The following is a 15,505-nucleotide window of genomic DNA, read 5'->3' as shown; positions in this document are numbered from 1 at the left end:
TATGGCTAAAATTGGAAATTTCTGAATCTGTTCAAAATCCAAACTTCTAGATTTCCTCCTCTACTGCATAGGTAGACAAAGACCTCTTTCCCACCTTAGATGAAAGCTAGCATCTTGTCCTTTACAAAGTAAAACAAACAGGGAAAAAAATGAACTGCAAAACCAAAGCCCCTGGAGTAGGAGACAAGGAGATTCCAGGACAACAGAAAATGGGCCGGCAACAGGGATGGTACTAGATACTAAAACTGGTAACTAAGTGAAAGTTTTCACATAGGCTATCTACCCATTATGTTTTCAGAACACGCATACGGAGAGTTCTTTCGAGGCAGGAGCTTGGAAGGAAGTTCTTGGGAGAGTTTCACCAGAGAATACACCCCATGAAGACACTGGTGAGTTCCCGATGATCACGTGACACCCGTTCACCTGACACTGAAGCCTGTGAATCAAGCTCCATGCGCTCAGAGCTCCCCAGGGCCTACTGATCTCTCTTCTTTCGAATCTGAGCAAACCCTGAAGGCCTTTTAGGCAGTTAAAGGACATACCCACCAGAAAGCACATAGGCCAGTTTGGGGTAAAAGAGAAAGTCTGAAGGGAGGCTGTGTTGAGCAAATGCAAAATGAACAGAATAGAGCTTGTCATTAACATTCTGAGAGACAAGACGATGCTAAACTTATACTAGGAGTTTTAATAGTAGAACCTTGGGGATTAAAAAAATGTCATCAGGAACTTGAAAATCCAGTAGAAGCCTTAGAAAATGAAAATGATTGTTTTTTTGGGTTTTTTTGTTTTTTGTTTTGAGAAATGAGCAAGAGAATGTCAGGATAAAAACTCGAGGGGAATACTAAAGATGAGGAAAGGAATTGGGCTAGGCGTGGTGGCACCCAGCTGATATCCCAGCACTGAACGTAGAGAAGGGAGGATCACTGCTAGTTTAAGGCCAGCCTGGTCTGTATAGGGAATTCCAAGTCAACCAGGACTTTATGCCGAGACCTTACATCAAAAACAAACAAAAGCAAGGGTGAAGAAAGACATCAAAAGGGCTAGTTTAGAAGATTTCAGCCTCTAACTAGCAAGAATTCTAGTTAAAGAGAAGAGAGGCAAAGGCGTGATGGTGGAAGAAATAAATGCAAGAAAATAAAGTCACACAATTAAGGATGTAAACTTAAATAAGGGGAGGGCTTGGAAGGCTCTGGTTGGATAGGGATGGGGGAGGAGTAGAGATGCTTCCCATTGCTGCTGCACTGGAATCTACTCTGTCTTGGTGAGGATCCCAGCTCAGCACAGCGGCTTCCCCTGGGCTGGCTGGGTCGAATCTGTCGCCTCATTTCCACCTCCTAACAGCACTGCAAGTTACACAGCCTGATTTTCTGACAATGTGATCAGGGCTGGGTTAAATGCTCTTCCCAATGCTCTAAATGGTAGAACTAGGACTTGGGTGATTATTTTTTTTCTAATTGTAAAGTTTATAAAGGTTTATGTCTCCAATAAACCACAGTATCTCAGTGTAGTGAATATTCAAAACAACAGCTTCAGAGTTCTCTGTAAGCAGTCTTTGCGCAGCCACTGCATGTCCTTTGAAACAGTAAAGCCCAAGTGTCTTAGAAGGGTTCTCTTTTCTGTGAACTGATTTATTTTATCTTGACGGGCCATAGGTCAGCCTTGCCCAAAGTTTATGCCATGGAATCCTAACTCTATGGCAAAGGTTTCGTACGGCTGAAGAATCTAGAGGATGCTTCTTTACCCATGTTTGCTGAGTTCTTTGCTGCAGCCTTTAAAGTTCTGGTGTCTATTTTACATTTCCACGAGAGGGCTGAAGAATTTGGTGTCTTCTCACCTTCCCTAACCTGAGCACTTGAGGGTGGCTGCATCTCTCACATTGTATTATTTCAGTGCCGAGGATACACTTTAACAAATTTAAAAAAATGTCCCTTTAGGGGAAGGCCTACCTTATTCTTTAGTTTCATCATTCCTAATATTATGTGTACAGCTATGGTTCAGGAAGGGGTACGTGCATGCATGGAAACTATAGAAATAACTGAGTTATTCAGAAAATCACTTCTTGGCTGTGGGATAGTAATCATATAGTAATAGGGAGAGAATCTGAATCCTTAGTAACATACAAATCAAAAGACAACCCTCCTGGTCTCGGGCAGTTTCAATTTCCATCCTCCAGAATACGAAACACAAAGTGGCTACGGATTGCAAGAGAGCCTCTGTCCAATCGCTGGACCACCTTTGCTTTCATATAGGAGCCAGTGGGCAGGGATGTGATAGAGAGGCAGAAAAGAGAGGACCCCCAGGTAACACGGCACTTGATGAAAGGAGTCCCAGGAACCCAGAACTGAATGGACTTTGGTCAGTGTAGAACAGTACAGGTCTCCTTTTGGGGTGTGTGTGTGTGTGTGTGTGTGTGTGTGTGTGTGTGTGTGTGTGTGTGTCAAGCCTTCCTAGAGATCCAGGAATGAAAATTCCACTTAGCTTTCTTTCTCCAGCTGCTCTTGTACATATTTACATCTCCTAACGAGCCTCTCATTAGAAAAACACCATTTTCTTGCAAACACTTGTCCTCCTCTCCTGCAAGAGCCAACGTTTCTGAAGGGCCCTGTTGTCAGGGCTATACAGTAATTGGGAAACTTTTTGCTAATGCTAAGTTTGATTTATGCCTCGTCTAAACAGCAAGAACAGCATCTTAGTTTGAGCCCTGGGTTTTTTACTCAGCTGGCTCAGCAGGGCCCCAAATCTAGCGAGCCCAGAGTAGTTGGAGATCTGATGGGAGCATGGAAAATGAAAACTTTATGGAGGCTTTAATTCTCCAAATAAAACTAAGTGCCTCTTCCACGAATCATTACACAGATCAGAAACCTGACCCTGGCCCATCTGAGCAGCCCAAGAAACAGAGACGCTTTTAAAAGCATCTCGGAGACTGGGTGAAGTGGGGCTAAAATCGAGAGGAGGTGAGCCCTACGGCTGCCCAAACAGTGGAATGGAGGAAGACAAAAAAGTTCAAGGTGGGATTAAAGTGCAGGAAGACAAAAAATGAGGCACGGCAGGAAGACTGGACATGACACCACAAATCCCAGGCTGTAGTTTGGCATTATGACCTCGGGCAAATCAACTTAGCCTCCCTTGCAATGGCCAAAGTGAGGATGAAGTTGGCATGGTGGATGTGAAAACGCACTGTAAGCTAGGCTATCTATAGAGGTGAAGGCTTGTTGTGGATGTCCTTGTTGGAGCTCCCTCCATGATGCTTTGGGGGTAAAATACTGAGGAAGCTTGTCTCAAAGGACCCACAGAAGAGTATTGTGAAGCCAACTCAGAGAGAAGACAACAGTAGTGGAAGCTGCTTTTTTTTTTCCTTGTGCCAATTTTCAAACTTTTTGTGTGTAGAGAAGGAGAGAGGAAGGGGAGGAAAGGAGAGGGAAGGCTCCATGGAAGGGTTAAAGCAAGATAGTGCTGTAAAGTGATTCCAGATGTACAAATATTAATATCTCTTTTTCCCTGATGAATGAGAAGGTATGACCCAGCTAGGAAACTGCTAAAATTACCGGCGCCACCGAGACCTCAGTCGATGGCCCAGTACAGATTTTATCCTTACCCCGGCAGCTGTAATGCTGATGAAGGGCTCGGACCTGCTGCAGCAGGCTCTCTAGAACTTCGCTCTGTCCCCTGTGTCTGGGCTCTCTGTCGTCATAGTCTTTCCAGTCTATTGAACAAAAGAAACAAACAGAGGGAGATTTTAAAGCAGACGCAGCCTCTGCCCTGCCTTGCCTGAGGTGCCGGGGTTTTGTGTTCACTACCCACAGGCTCCGTGGATGAGCACCCAGCACACGCAGAACTGGCAGGCGATGCCGACGGTTTGGGAGCTGCCATTGTTCGGAACCCTATGCAAAACAGTAATTGTGGTTGGCTTCTTGTGTTGGGCAGTTTTTGGGCAAAGAGAAAATAGTACTCGAGAGCCAAAAGAAATAGGAAATTTGGAAGTCCAATATCTGCTCTCCTAGCCCTCGCTCCCCTTTTCAGCATCCCCTGTTCTGATCAGTGCCCCTGTTACCTCTTTACCAGCACCCCAAATTTCAACAGGATTTCACAGTAGGAAAGATGGGTGTGTGTGTGTGTGAATGTGCAGACTAGATGAAATCCACAGTCCCAATGCTTTTATTGTAGGTTTCACACTTTTGGCCAAATTGACATTTCTTTCCAAGGAAAGAGCCCATGTCAGATGCCAAGAAATAGAAATCTCCATTTTGCTCTAATGAATGTCTGCTTTGGTTAGCTGGCACAGCCGCCCCTGCACATACTCCGAGCCACCAACCACCCTGTCTGCTCAGTCTCTAAATATACAGTATTAGCTTACATGGCAAATTTAAATTGCAGTCCACACTGAGATTTTCTCCCCCTTCTATTTTCATTCCATTTGGCTATAATGATATCAAGAGTAATAACTCATATGGGACTAATGTCAAGATTGCAATTCTGCTGTCTCCAGCTCTACATTTCCCCCCAGCAGGTCAGCCACTTCATTGTCCATCCCCGCCCCTATTCTCCCTCCTCTACTTTTTCTTTCTGAGTGTTTCAAAAACAACGACTTTGAGTCCATCTCTGTGAGGGCTAGTCAGAGAGGCCAGCCAGTCTCAAATTCCTTCCCTGAAAGTAGAGTCGTCTTCATTCAGACACTCAAGGATTTCACAGCAGGCAATTCTGAGCATCTTACAGTGGTCCATCCAAGGTCCAGGACTGTATACAGTTAGGAGGGACACCATGGGGGTCAGCTAAGCTCAGAGAAGGCGCACTTTAGAGCAGGCAGGGTAATGTAAAGTTAGGTCGTGGCGTCCGCCACACTCCAGTGTGAGTGTTGGCTCCTCCTGTCCCCAGTTCACTGCAGGAAAGTCCTTTGTATCAACCTAGGACCTTCACTCCCTAATTTGAAAATGAGGACGATGTCTGTCTCATGAGAGGTTTATGAGAAGGAAATGAGAAGGATAGTAGGGACCTGGCCCAATGCCTGGCCCATGACAGGCATTTTGTAAATAAGACTTGAAAGTCATTCAATATGGAAACACTAGTTTCTTTCCCATCTGATGATTATCTAGGAAGAAGAGGGCCTCGTAGATTTTTCAAGCCCTTCTTCCTTCCCGTTCTCTCCTATGTATAGTTCATTTTTACCTTGAGGAAGGTGAAGCAGAGATACCCCTTTCCTACTCCAGACCAGCCTTACTCAGCTCAGAGACCCGATCAGCCACGACAGCCTAGTGACCTTGTGTGTTGTGTTCATGTTCATTTCATTATACCGTGCATATTTCTTTCTTTCTTTTGGGCAAGAGAGTTAGATCTTAGTTGGAGTTTGTCTGTCGGGGCTGAGTTGTGGTCAAGTCTGGAGACAGAAGATTGGCACAGGTGCCTTCTGATCTTTGTGGGCAAGAGCCATGACCGAACTTCTCTCTGCCTCATTTGCCTCCTCTGCAAAGCCAGTTTTTAATCTTTTCGGGAGGATGAGACTAAAAAGAAAGAGTATGAGCCAAGTAGCATCCTGGGCACACAGGAAATGCTCAGTATGCCATTGGTGAGGCATCGGGAATACAAGCATGCTGGTATGCAGGAAGGCTGGGACATCTGAAGTTTAGAGAAATAACTGCCAGAGACCTTTAGACTATTTATAGCGCTGCTCACATCTGGACATAGAGTAAACATCACCGTTGCAGGCTCGCACGGGTCATTGTTCCTTCAGTTGGGAGGTTGCCTTTCAAGTGCCTACGGTACAATGAGGATGAGCGGGAGGCTGAGCGGGAGCAATTCTGGGTGGCTGAATTAGTCCATGGACCCGAGCGAGCTAATGCGTTCTAATGAGTCTTAATGCTGTCATCAGTCCAGGCAGGGGGTGGTGGAATGGGTCTCAGCGTCTCAGCTTAGCCCTATTACACTGGAGTTGAGCTGGATCTGATGACTTTACGATACATACAAAAATTGCCAATGCTCAATGGCGGCCCGAAGCGAGGGCTGAAGAACACCAACGTTTTGGAAAGAATGAGTTTTTTTTTTTTTTTTCTCAGAGATGTTTGGAAAGTTCTGATGGCTACATAAAATAGGAGACTGCAGGGATGCAGGGGAAAATTGAAAATATATTAAGAACTCAGGAACCTGACAGGAGTAAACTTTGCGTGGTAGGAAAAGAGCAGGCCGTGCTACATAATACAGCTCACTGTTCTGGAAATGAGACACTTCAATTGCAACACAATGCAGGGCTTACATTCACCGGCCATATCAGGGTTTTCCTGATCGTAACTCAGACAAGCCTGTCTGGGCGCTTTTCTCTTATTATGTACCATACCATATAACATAAGTCTATAAAAACACATTAAGGCCTTTTGTAAAAATATAAAAAAAAGTTTTATAGCGTACTGGAACATATTACCAAATTTCCAATTACTCTGTCATGTTAGAGTACATTGTCCTCTAGTAAATATCTGAATACTGATACATGTTACATCACAATGTCATACTTTGTTTATAAATAGAATGAGAGTGTTTTTATATTGTTCTTTCCAAGTGATATGGCATGTCTGCAGCAACTCCAACCATATGCTAGGCTTTCCACTCGTTGCCAGCTACCCTGGCTAATCAAATACACGGTTTTAGAAGGCAATGCTAGTCACAGTGCTAATTACCAATAAATAAAAGACTCCTCTAAGGCCAGAACAACCATTCTCATCACTGGAGAGAGGTCTATGCATAGGCTTGATAGAGTGGGATGTGTGCCTAGAACAAGCAGAGTATAGAGCCCAAACATCTGAGCTTTAGAGGTTAATGTAACATATGCAGATCAGAGTTGTGTGGGGTGTACCTTTGAGATCATTTTCCCTCCTGTGCCTCCAGGTTAACCAAGACTAGTCTTTTTTTGTGCTTTCTAATGCTCTATCTCTAATAATTCTTATACCTCTACCTTACCAATAACATTGGTCTCTTGGTGCCTTAATCTTGCAATCCCCAGCACAAGTTTCTGATAAACCTCCAGCAATGGAAATATCCAAACAAAACCAATGATGAAAGCCTTAAATGCAGAGGGAGTTGGGGGCTGTAGAGAGCATTGGCATTGGTGGTCCAAGGCTGTGTAAAACCCTGCGTAACACTGATTCTACTAGAGGTGGTAGGCATGGTTGACTGGCCTTCTGTCTACTTTTCTGCCTGGTAAAAGGGCTCTAGTTACCGCAGGAGACATGGACGAGTCTTGGACAGTTAATGTTTGAAACATGGTTTAGCTAGGTACCAGTGATGTGGCCTCCGAATAGCCTCCATCTGAATGTCAGTTCAAAGAGTGGACTATGTAAATATGCCTTTATGTTAATGGCTTCCCCATTAGTCAAAGAGATCGAGCCCACTGTGTAAAGTTCTTAGCTTCATGCCGTGAATGGAATGAGTCTGTCTTATAAAGGTTATCTCAGATGGTGATAATGCTACAGACGAGAATGACCATGATGCTGAGTCACAAGGCAGCAGGGAAGATTAAGGACTGTGGTGAGGGCAAGGAGAGACCCTGCACAGAAGTCTCCATTTGTCACCCGATTCCTAGTTGTCTTGGGTCAAAGGCTGTTCTAACATTGGAAAAATATAAAGAGAAAACACATAAACTCATAACCCAGGTATCTACTGTTAAATGTACGTGTACCTGTGTGTGCGTGCAGGTGCACACATGTATGTGCGCATGTGGAGGCCAGAGCTAAAACTCAGGTGTCTTTCTTAGTTGCTATCCATCTTGGTTTTAGAGATAGGGTCTCTCACTGAGCCTGGAGTTTTCGAGACAGCCTGAGCGCCTTCTGTTTCTGTCCTGTCCCCAGCATTGGGATTACAAGTGTGTGCCACCACACCTGGCTTTTTGAATGTGGGTTTGGGGGGATCAAACTTAGGTCATCTTGCTTCTATAGTAAGTATTTTTCTAAGTCAACCATCTCTCCAGCCACTGTTACATTCTGAGAGTGATCTAGATGTATCCTCGTAATTTAGGTAAACTAATGGTTAAATGAAATGAATCCCTACATTTGGTATTATTATTATTATTTTGTATAAAAACTATACTGTAGGATTTTTTTGTACATTCAGAAACAATGGGTTTTTCAACACATAGTTTTTGTGATTGATCATGTTTGGTTCTTTAATATGGATGTTGAATATGCCTCACTTCACTATTACACAAATATCGGGTATTTGTTTTCTTTGTTATGAATGATATTTAGCTACTATTAATATATCACGGCAGTGTATAGTTTGTGCATCACTGTTTATCTGCATCTCTCTCTTCTTAAATTAGCTCCCAAGATGTTAGCTGAAGCAAAGGAAAAGGCCATCCATAAGGCATTTGAATAAGAATAATAATTACAAATTACATTCCATAAATGATTAAGCAGTTCTTGCTCTCACATGGTAGTACTCTTAACTATAACATTAATGACTTTTTAAAAAGATGAAAATAGAGCCCGGAGCACCGGGCTAGTTGTAAAGAATAGCCTACTCTCTCGCATGTCTGTGGTTACTGGTTCTGGGTAATTATATTTTTTGGTTAACAGGGAGTTATACCAAACATGCCAGGCATGCATTCTTAATCTTCAAGGGATTGGAAGATGTCTTTGCTGGGTTTCTCGGCCTCCACTACAAAGGTTGGGTGTTGTATTTTTTTGGGGTGGTGACTGTTAATGAAAAGGCTTTTCTCTTAGCAGAATGTCAGGTAAGCCAAGATGTTTGATTTCATTCTTGTATAGGAGATCAGTGTCCTGTGTCAAGTGTAGGCCAGGAAAGGAAGACAAGGCCTAAGATGGACTGCATACCCAGGGCTGGCCACTCTCATGGCGTCTGCTCCATCCCTGAAAAGCCCTGTGACATGAGGTGATTTAGACCCATTCTATAGATGTTGGATTGAGGCTGAGCGTTTCTGTAACCTTTGAAGGCTACTACTACTAATGAAAAACACCAGTGTCGGGAAACTGTTGTGACTCCAAAGGCCTTCTCCTCTCCCCTCAGCTGCCTTTGTGTGAGCATTTCTGCAGATCATTCTTCTGTTGCCCAGCTGCTGCTGCTGTGCGAAGCTGATGAGGGGGAGGGGAGCTGGCAGGGACACCTTAGGGATGGAGTAGTTGAGCATGGTGCCATCCTGGAAGTAGCTACCACCTACTAGAGGGAGAGGCACACGCCGGCGTTGTGGTCTGAGCTGGTCCCCATCCTTTCATGTTGTAAGCTGAGACTTGAACAAAATACGGCTGGCCCTGCAAAGAATTGAAACAGGAAGCTGCATCAGGCATTATAATTCATCATGTTCATATTTGAAGGATTCTTCCTTTTTTGATTTAAGAATTAAAATATCATGGTTTTTTTGTACTGACTCCCCACACCCCTAAATTATATACCACTTCTATCATCCATCTATCTATCTATCTATCTATCTATCTATCTATCTATCTATCTATCTATCTATCTATCTTATATATATATAAAAGTATACATGCAAAAATTGACTTTATATATACATATATCAATTTTTTTCATATACTATATTGTGATCACAGTTTCCCCTCCCTAGCTCCTGCCAGATCCTCCTTGCCACCCACCCAGCTTGCTCTTTCTTTTTCTCTCTTTAGAAAACCAACAAACAAGTCAAAATAAAAAAATAAAATAAAAATAGAAAAACAAAAAAAATCCCAAGAAACACACACACACACACACACACACACACACACGCACACGCACGCACACACACCCCATAAAACCACAGATTCTCACAACCCACATGGTTCTGCAAGGCTTATTAACAACAGCAGCCTCCCACCATCACTTTTTTCTATTTATTTTCCCCTCCCTAGAGGCAACAGGCACCAATATCCTTAGCTGGTCAAATTACAGTAGAAAATTAACAAGCTACAATAAATATCTTTGCAGACCAACGCATGAAGGCAGACCTCATTCTCTTAGTGACTGCATAGTACTTCACTACGAGCAGAAGCCTTCTTCCTCTCAACCAGTCCCTCACTGGTGGATTCTGAGATTCTTTCCATTTTGTGCCACAATAAATAATGCGTCTATGAATATCCTTTACTCAGCTGTTCAAGCAAGAAAAAAAACCTCAACTTTCTGATGTGACTTAATTTTAAAGCCACTATTAAAAGAACGGCCTGTAATCTTTAGCATCTTTTTATGGGATTAAGAATTAAGAAGCTAATTTTTGCTTACTGATAAAACATTCTCTAAAATGTTTTGTATGGTTTTAATGTTTGCTTTGCGGTTTCTTTTCTTCTGTTTTTTTCCCCCTACTTTTATTTATTTTTTTTTCTGGGAAACCAAAGGGGTGTTAGAAAAGTCAATGTTGGATGAATGATTGCTTGCTGTAGATGTAAAATGGCATTTGCGTTAAAAAAAAAAAAAACCTTTGTGGAGACTTTGCTAGGATTTCAATGATATTGCCTTACCATGCGATGACGTTAACACCTTTTTCTCTAACATTGAAAATTGGGTTTTATGCACCTCCAGGTTATAGGAATGGCCTAGTTCTATAAATTCACTTCTAGGCATTTATATGCTCAGTATAATGTCTGCACCACTCTCATTGGATGGCAAAGTGGAAAAAACATCATCCCTAGAGAAGCTAGTTTAAGATGTCAGAGAACTCCTCTGCGGAGAGTTTTCCATTTTTATCACGATATCACTCTTTCTTTTAAGCAATGGAAATTCCCTGGGGTCCCTCCTGGCCTCCTTCCACCATGTGATGCGAGCCATGGTGTCGGAGCCAGCCTTCTGCTGATAGCATCTCTGGGGCCACCCACTCCGGGGGCTTTGTTTGCTCTGGTAATCCACAGTTCTGGTCTCTGGTATAGACATGCGATTAGGACTAAAAGTCAGGATTCTTGGTGGTGACCAAACCACCAAGAATTCTCTCAGAATAAACTGGATGCCGTTGGTTGATGGCAGCTTTTTAATGCTGGGTTTCAGGATTATATGCTACAGATAACTATTTTAATTGGCTAACCTCTAAGAAAACAACAGAAATATCTCTCTGCTCCTCCCATATGAAAATCTTAGGATATTAATTATTTGAATTCTATTTTAAAAGTTTAAGGTTACTCTTAAAAGAGCTTGCTTTAACATCGCATTTTTTATCTTCTGAATTGCAATTGTTTGAGGAAATTCAGTCCCTCTGTCTGAACAGATTTGCTAGGTGTTTTATTTTATTTTTTTTTTTTTTTGCGTTTTGGATGTTCATTTGTGGTTCAAAATTAGCGATTAATATTTGATTTTAGATTGGTTAAATAAATAAACATGGCTAGTTGGCTCGTTCCAGCTTTTCTGTCACAATTGAAGTTGGTTTACGCTAGCTACATAGAGCTTGTACCTTTGCCATATATAGTTTCTTTTCTGTAGTAGCAGATTTACACAGGGTTTTTTTTTTCCTCCTTTTAATCAGGGGAAAAGGATTTCTCTCAGGAAATTGTGTGACTCCCATTGATGACTGATCTCAATGAGGCGGTAGGGTTGAGGGCTAGATGAGGCTGTTATTTTTACCATCAGACTGGGAGTCAAAATTGGATCCCTCAGAGCCTTTGATCCCCTGCAGATTAGACTGTGATCCAGAAGGCAGCAGCTTTCAAGGCTCGCATGAGGCCAGTCTCTTTCTGATCTCTTCAAACATGGCAGCCGACAAAGTGGTTCATGCTGTCTGCTTAGCCTTTTGTGAGACTCAGATTATAGATACCAGACATATCACACTTAACGAATGGCAGTTGTTGCCAGAGGACCGGGTATTGGCCGTCACATAGAGAGTAGGCATCTGCTACCAGCATCCCTGTGTGAGAGGCAGGGGATAGCACATCTATCAGGAGGACCCTTACCGTGGTGAGGCCTGTGATTGTGCACTTTAGGGTCTGCAAGTTGTCCATGATGATCTCCCCAGCCAAAGGGGAAAAGTCTTTAGACATGCTCCATTCCACTATGGGGAGGGGGATAAAACAAGACTCAGTCATGTGACAAGCAACGCTGCAAGAAACAGCTACCACCCCCACCCTTGGCCCTGCATTCTCAGATAGCTTACTGTTCTCCTTGGATGTCAAATCATTTTCCAAGTCATTTTTTTTTTAAAAATATGAGCTCTTCTCTGACAGAAAAATAATCCTCATATACATACCTTATAGATTTTAAAATCTTGATAGATACAATTTATATGGTAGTATGCATGCATTTTATGATGTTCTTAATGTGAGATCTAATGCATATTAAATATGCATTTGTTAATGACAGGGATGTGTTCTGAGAAATTCATTATAAGGTAATTTTCTTCTAAGAACACTGTGGACTGTACTTATACAAACCTAAGCCAATGTGATGCGCTAGGCTACAGGCATTTAGCTTACTTTTTATTGATAAAAAATGTCTACTGTGTGTTTGTGGGGTGAATGGCCCTGATTTTTTGTCCATGAGACCATTGCTATATGAAGATACCATGTGTCTGTGCACACACAAACACACACTCAGGCACAGTCCTTGATTATAGATCATTGAATATAGCAGTCCAATGTATGAGTTGCTGAATGCGAGGAGCAAAAGGTCCATTGGGGCACTTACCTCCTAAACCTTACTTGGCCTCATTTTACTGAAAATGACTTTCCAAAGTCCCGGTTACATTTTCATCTCAAATGAAGGCACTCTGCTCATTTCCTCTTTATCATCCGGTGCCCTCTCCTGAAACACCCTCTTCCTGCTGTGTCTCATACACTAACCTCTTCTGCTCTACTCCTATAGCTGTCTCCCAGCCTTTCCTCAGGAGCTTTTGCTGGATCTGGGTCTGTGGTTAACTTGTCTAGTGCTCATCGTCTCTGTCATCCCAAGTAGGTGTTCGTCGACACTCAAATCACCCAAATCCCAGCCTCCCATTGTACTATGTGACTGTATGCTTTCAGAGCATCTTTTGCTGATCCCAGCCTCCCTTGTACTATGTGACTGTATCCTTTTACAGCCTCTTTCACTGGGTCCATAGTCCATGGTCAGGAAATGATTGGATATCACATGTGGGAGCATCTTACATAACTGTTGATATACAGGAGGGACTACGAGCAAGCTGCACCCCAGCAGGAGCCTTAGGAGCTGAAGTCACATGAACAGCCTCTTGATGACAAGCCAGAGACATGAAGGTCTATCATCCTCTATGATACCTTAATCTTCGGCAGTTAAGTTCAAGTGGCTTTCAGTTTGCCGCCCTGTGGGTCACCCATCTCTAATTTTGGAGCCACTGTCTCTATCCCTGGCCCCATTTCCTTGTCTCCTGCCAGTCACACTTGCTTCCCTCACTCTCTCGGCATCACTGCCCTACATTTCCTAGAGCTCCCATAGTTACAGCAGCCCAGATGTGGAATGTGCAGCCACTGCTGGCTTCCCCGAGTTTTCAGTAGCCTTCCCTTTTCTGGGTCACGCCTCTCCTAGGTTTCTCCCACCTTTTTGACTGTCTCTGTCTTGGTTCTTCCTGGTTCCTCCTCTTCTCCTTTCCAGCTGAAGCTGTGCTCCTGGGGCAGGATGGCGGCGGGGCTGGTTGGACCTTTTCTTTCATTCTGTGTACTTGCCCCTGGTGCTGGCTTTATCTTTTGTGGCTCTGTGAGTCTTAGAAGTGTGACTCTAGGTCTGGCCTCTCTCTTGCGCTCTAACGTCCTCCTGTAACTCTCTCCAGGAGCGCCCTTGCTTGGTCTGAATTCTCCCTAAGCATGTCTTTCTGCCAAGAATGTGTTCTCAGTGTCAACAAGTGGCATTTCCATCTACCCAACTACCAAACAATGGTCTCACAACACCCTTGCCCCATCTTTTTCCTGCTTCCTTACAGCTGATTGACTACTAATTTCAAAATGTCTCCTGCCAGATCCCCATTTCCCCTGCCATTATCATAATCCCGGAAATGACCTTGGTAACTATAAGGATCAATATCCAGGATCTTCCTAGTTGGGTTTTCTGCTTGGCTCTTTCTCTTTACAGGTGAGCCCCATACAACAGCTTGAATTACAGGTTAAAGTAGTTATTCATTCTTCTTCCTAAAATCTCTTCATTGTGTCCAGTTGATTTGGGTATAAAATGAAATCTTAAAAAGGCATCCAAAGACCTACACATCTGGCCCCAGCCAGGACTACTGTCCTTGTCCTTAGCCGTGTGCAGGAAGGGCTTTCTGCTGTAAGCCTCTGTTTAGCAGATCGTTCTGTGTACTTTACTCTTTGTGACTTTTTGTCCTCCCCACCTTTGCTTGGTGAAATGCTGATGAGCCAATGAGATTCAGCAAAGTCAACTCTTAGAGCCCTTGGACATAGATAACTGCACAACCCTGACTGTGTTCCCAGCATACTTTGTTAACATTAACACTGCATTCTGTTTTATGATGTGTGGCCTTTTTTCTTGTTGATTGTGAGAAACCCGAGAAGAAATCCCTGGTTCTAAGTATAGATTTTGTAGTTTGTGTACGTATACTGCTCCCAACCCCAAATAGTACTTTCTACAAAATAGTGGTATTTTTCTTTCTTTCTTTTATTTTTTTTTGGTATTTTTCTTTAATGTAAACCTTTTCCCATCTCCTGTCTTTGAAGTACTCAGACATATTATACAATATAATTAGAATCAAATGATTAAGATTATATATCAACTCCTAATCCATGCCTTCACTGCTTTATATTATATACCCTGAAACCCATAAATATCTATTTTATTTGTTTGAGGCAGCATCTCATTTTGTTTCCCAAGCCAGCCTGGAATGTCCTATATAGCCTAGACAGGCCTTGAACTCATGAGGACCCCCTACCTCAACCTTCAAATGGTAGGTGTGAGCCACTATGTCTGGTTCCCATATGTACTTTGAAGAAGATACATAGATTTTGTTTTTCAAAATGCTTTATTCTTCTTGTGAGCAACTAACTCTTAGAGAGGCAGAGTCTCTTAAAGTGAAACTAAGAGAAGTTTGTTTTCAGAGTGGGCTATCACACTGACCTGAAGATAAACATCAGCAGGAATAACAAAACAACGAGACACCATTCATAGCAAAAGTGAGTAGCAGAGGCTGGAGAGAGAGCTCACTTAGGAACACCCGCTGCCTTTACAGAGGTCCTGAGTTTGGTTCCCAGTACCCACATGGCAGTTAATCACTGTGCATAACTCCAATTCTAGGAGGTCTGATGTCTACCAGACATGCATGTGGTGTTCATACATACATACATACATATATATATGTGTGTGTGTGTGTGTGTGTGCGTGTGTGCAGATATGTATATGTATATAGGCACTCACACATACATGAAATAAAATAAAAAAAATCTTTAAAAGGCAGCAAATACATCAAGAAAGAACAACATGAAGGGAACACTCTAGAAACAAAAATACCCTTGCTATAATAATATAATGCTGCAACAATTTAATACAGTTTCTCATGTTGCGATCACCCCTAACTGCTATAGGAGAGTCGATCAATTGTGTGAAGATGTCTCTCTTTTACCTCACCTGTCTAGAACACCAT

General features: G+C 42.7%; 1 protein-coding gene across 1 annotated transcript in view; it reads right to left on the bottom strand.

Annotated features, from left to right (window-relative positions):
- The window catches only part of Ankfn1 (ankyrin repeat and fibronectin type III domain containing 1), a 371,750-nt gene that overhangs the window by 59,201 nt on the left and 297,044 nt on the right, over positions 1 to 15,505 (bottom strand). Inside the window, exons 8-10 of the mRNA XM_075991135.1 lie at positions 11,862 to 11,959; positions 9,158 to 9,248; positions 3,596 to 3,703 (exon numbers count right to left, since the gene is read on the bottom strand). Coding sequence (XP_075847250.1) covers positions 3,596 to 3,703; positions 9,158 to 9,248; positions 11,862 to 11,959 — 297 coding nt within the window. The remainder of the gene's footprint in view (positions 1 to 3,595; positions 3,704 to 9,157; positions 9,249 to 11,861; positions 11,960 to 15,505) is intronic.

This window comes from Microtus pennsylvanicus, chromosome 11 (assembly GCF_037038515.1).
Source record: "Microtus pennsylvanicus isolate mMicPen1 chromosome 11, mMicPen1.hap1, whole genome shotgun sequence".
Taxonomy (NCBI): domain Eukaryota; kingdom Metazoa; phylum Chordata; class Mammalia; order Rodentia; family Cricetidae; genus Microtus; species Microtus pennsylvanicus.
Note: the sequence above shows the minus strand (reverse complement) of the source record. Positions and strands in the feature narration are given on the sequence as shown.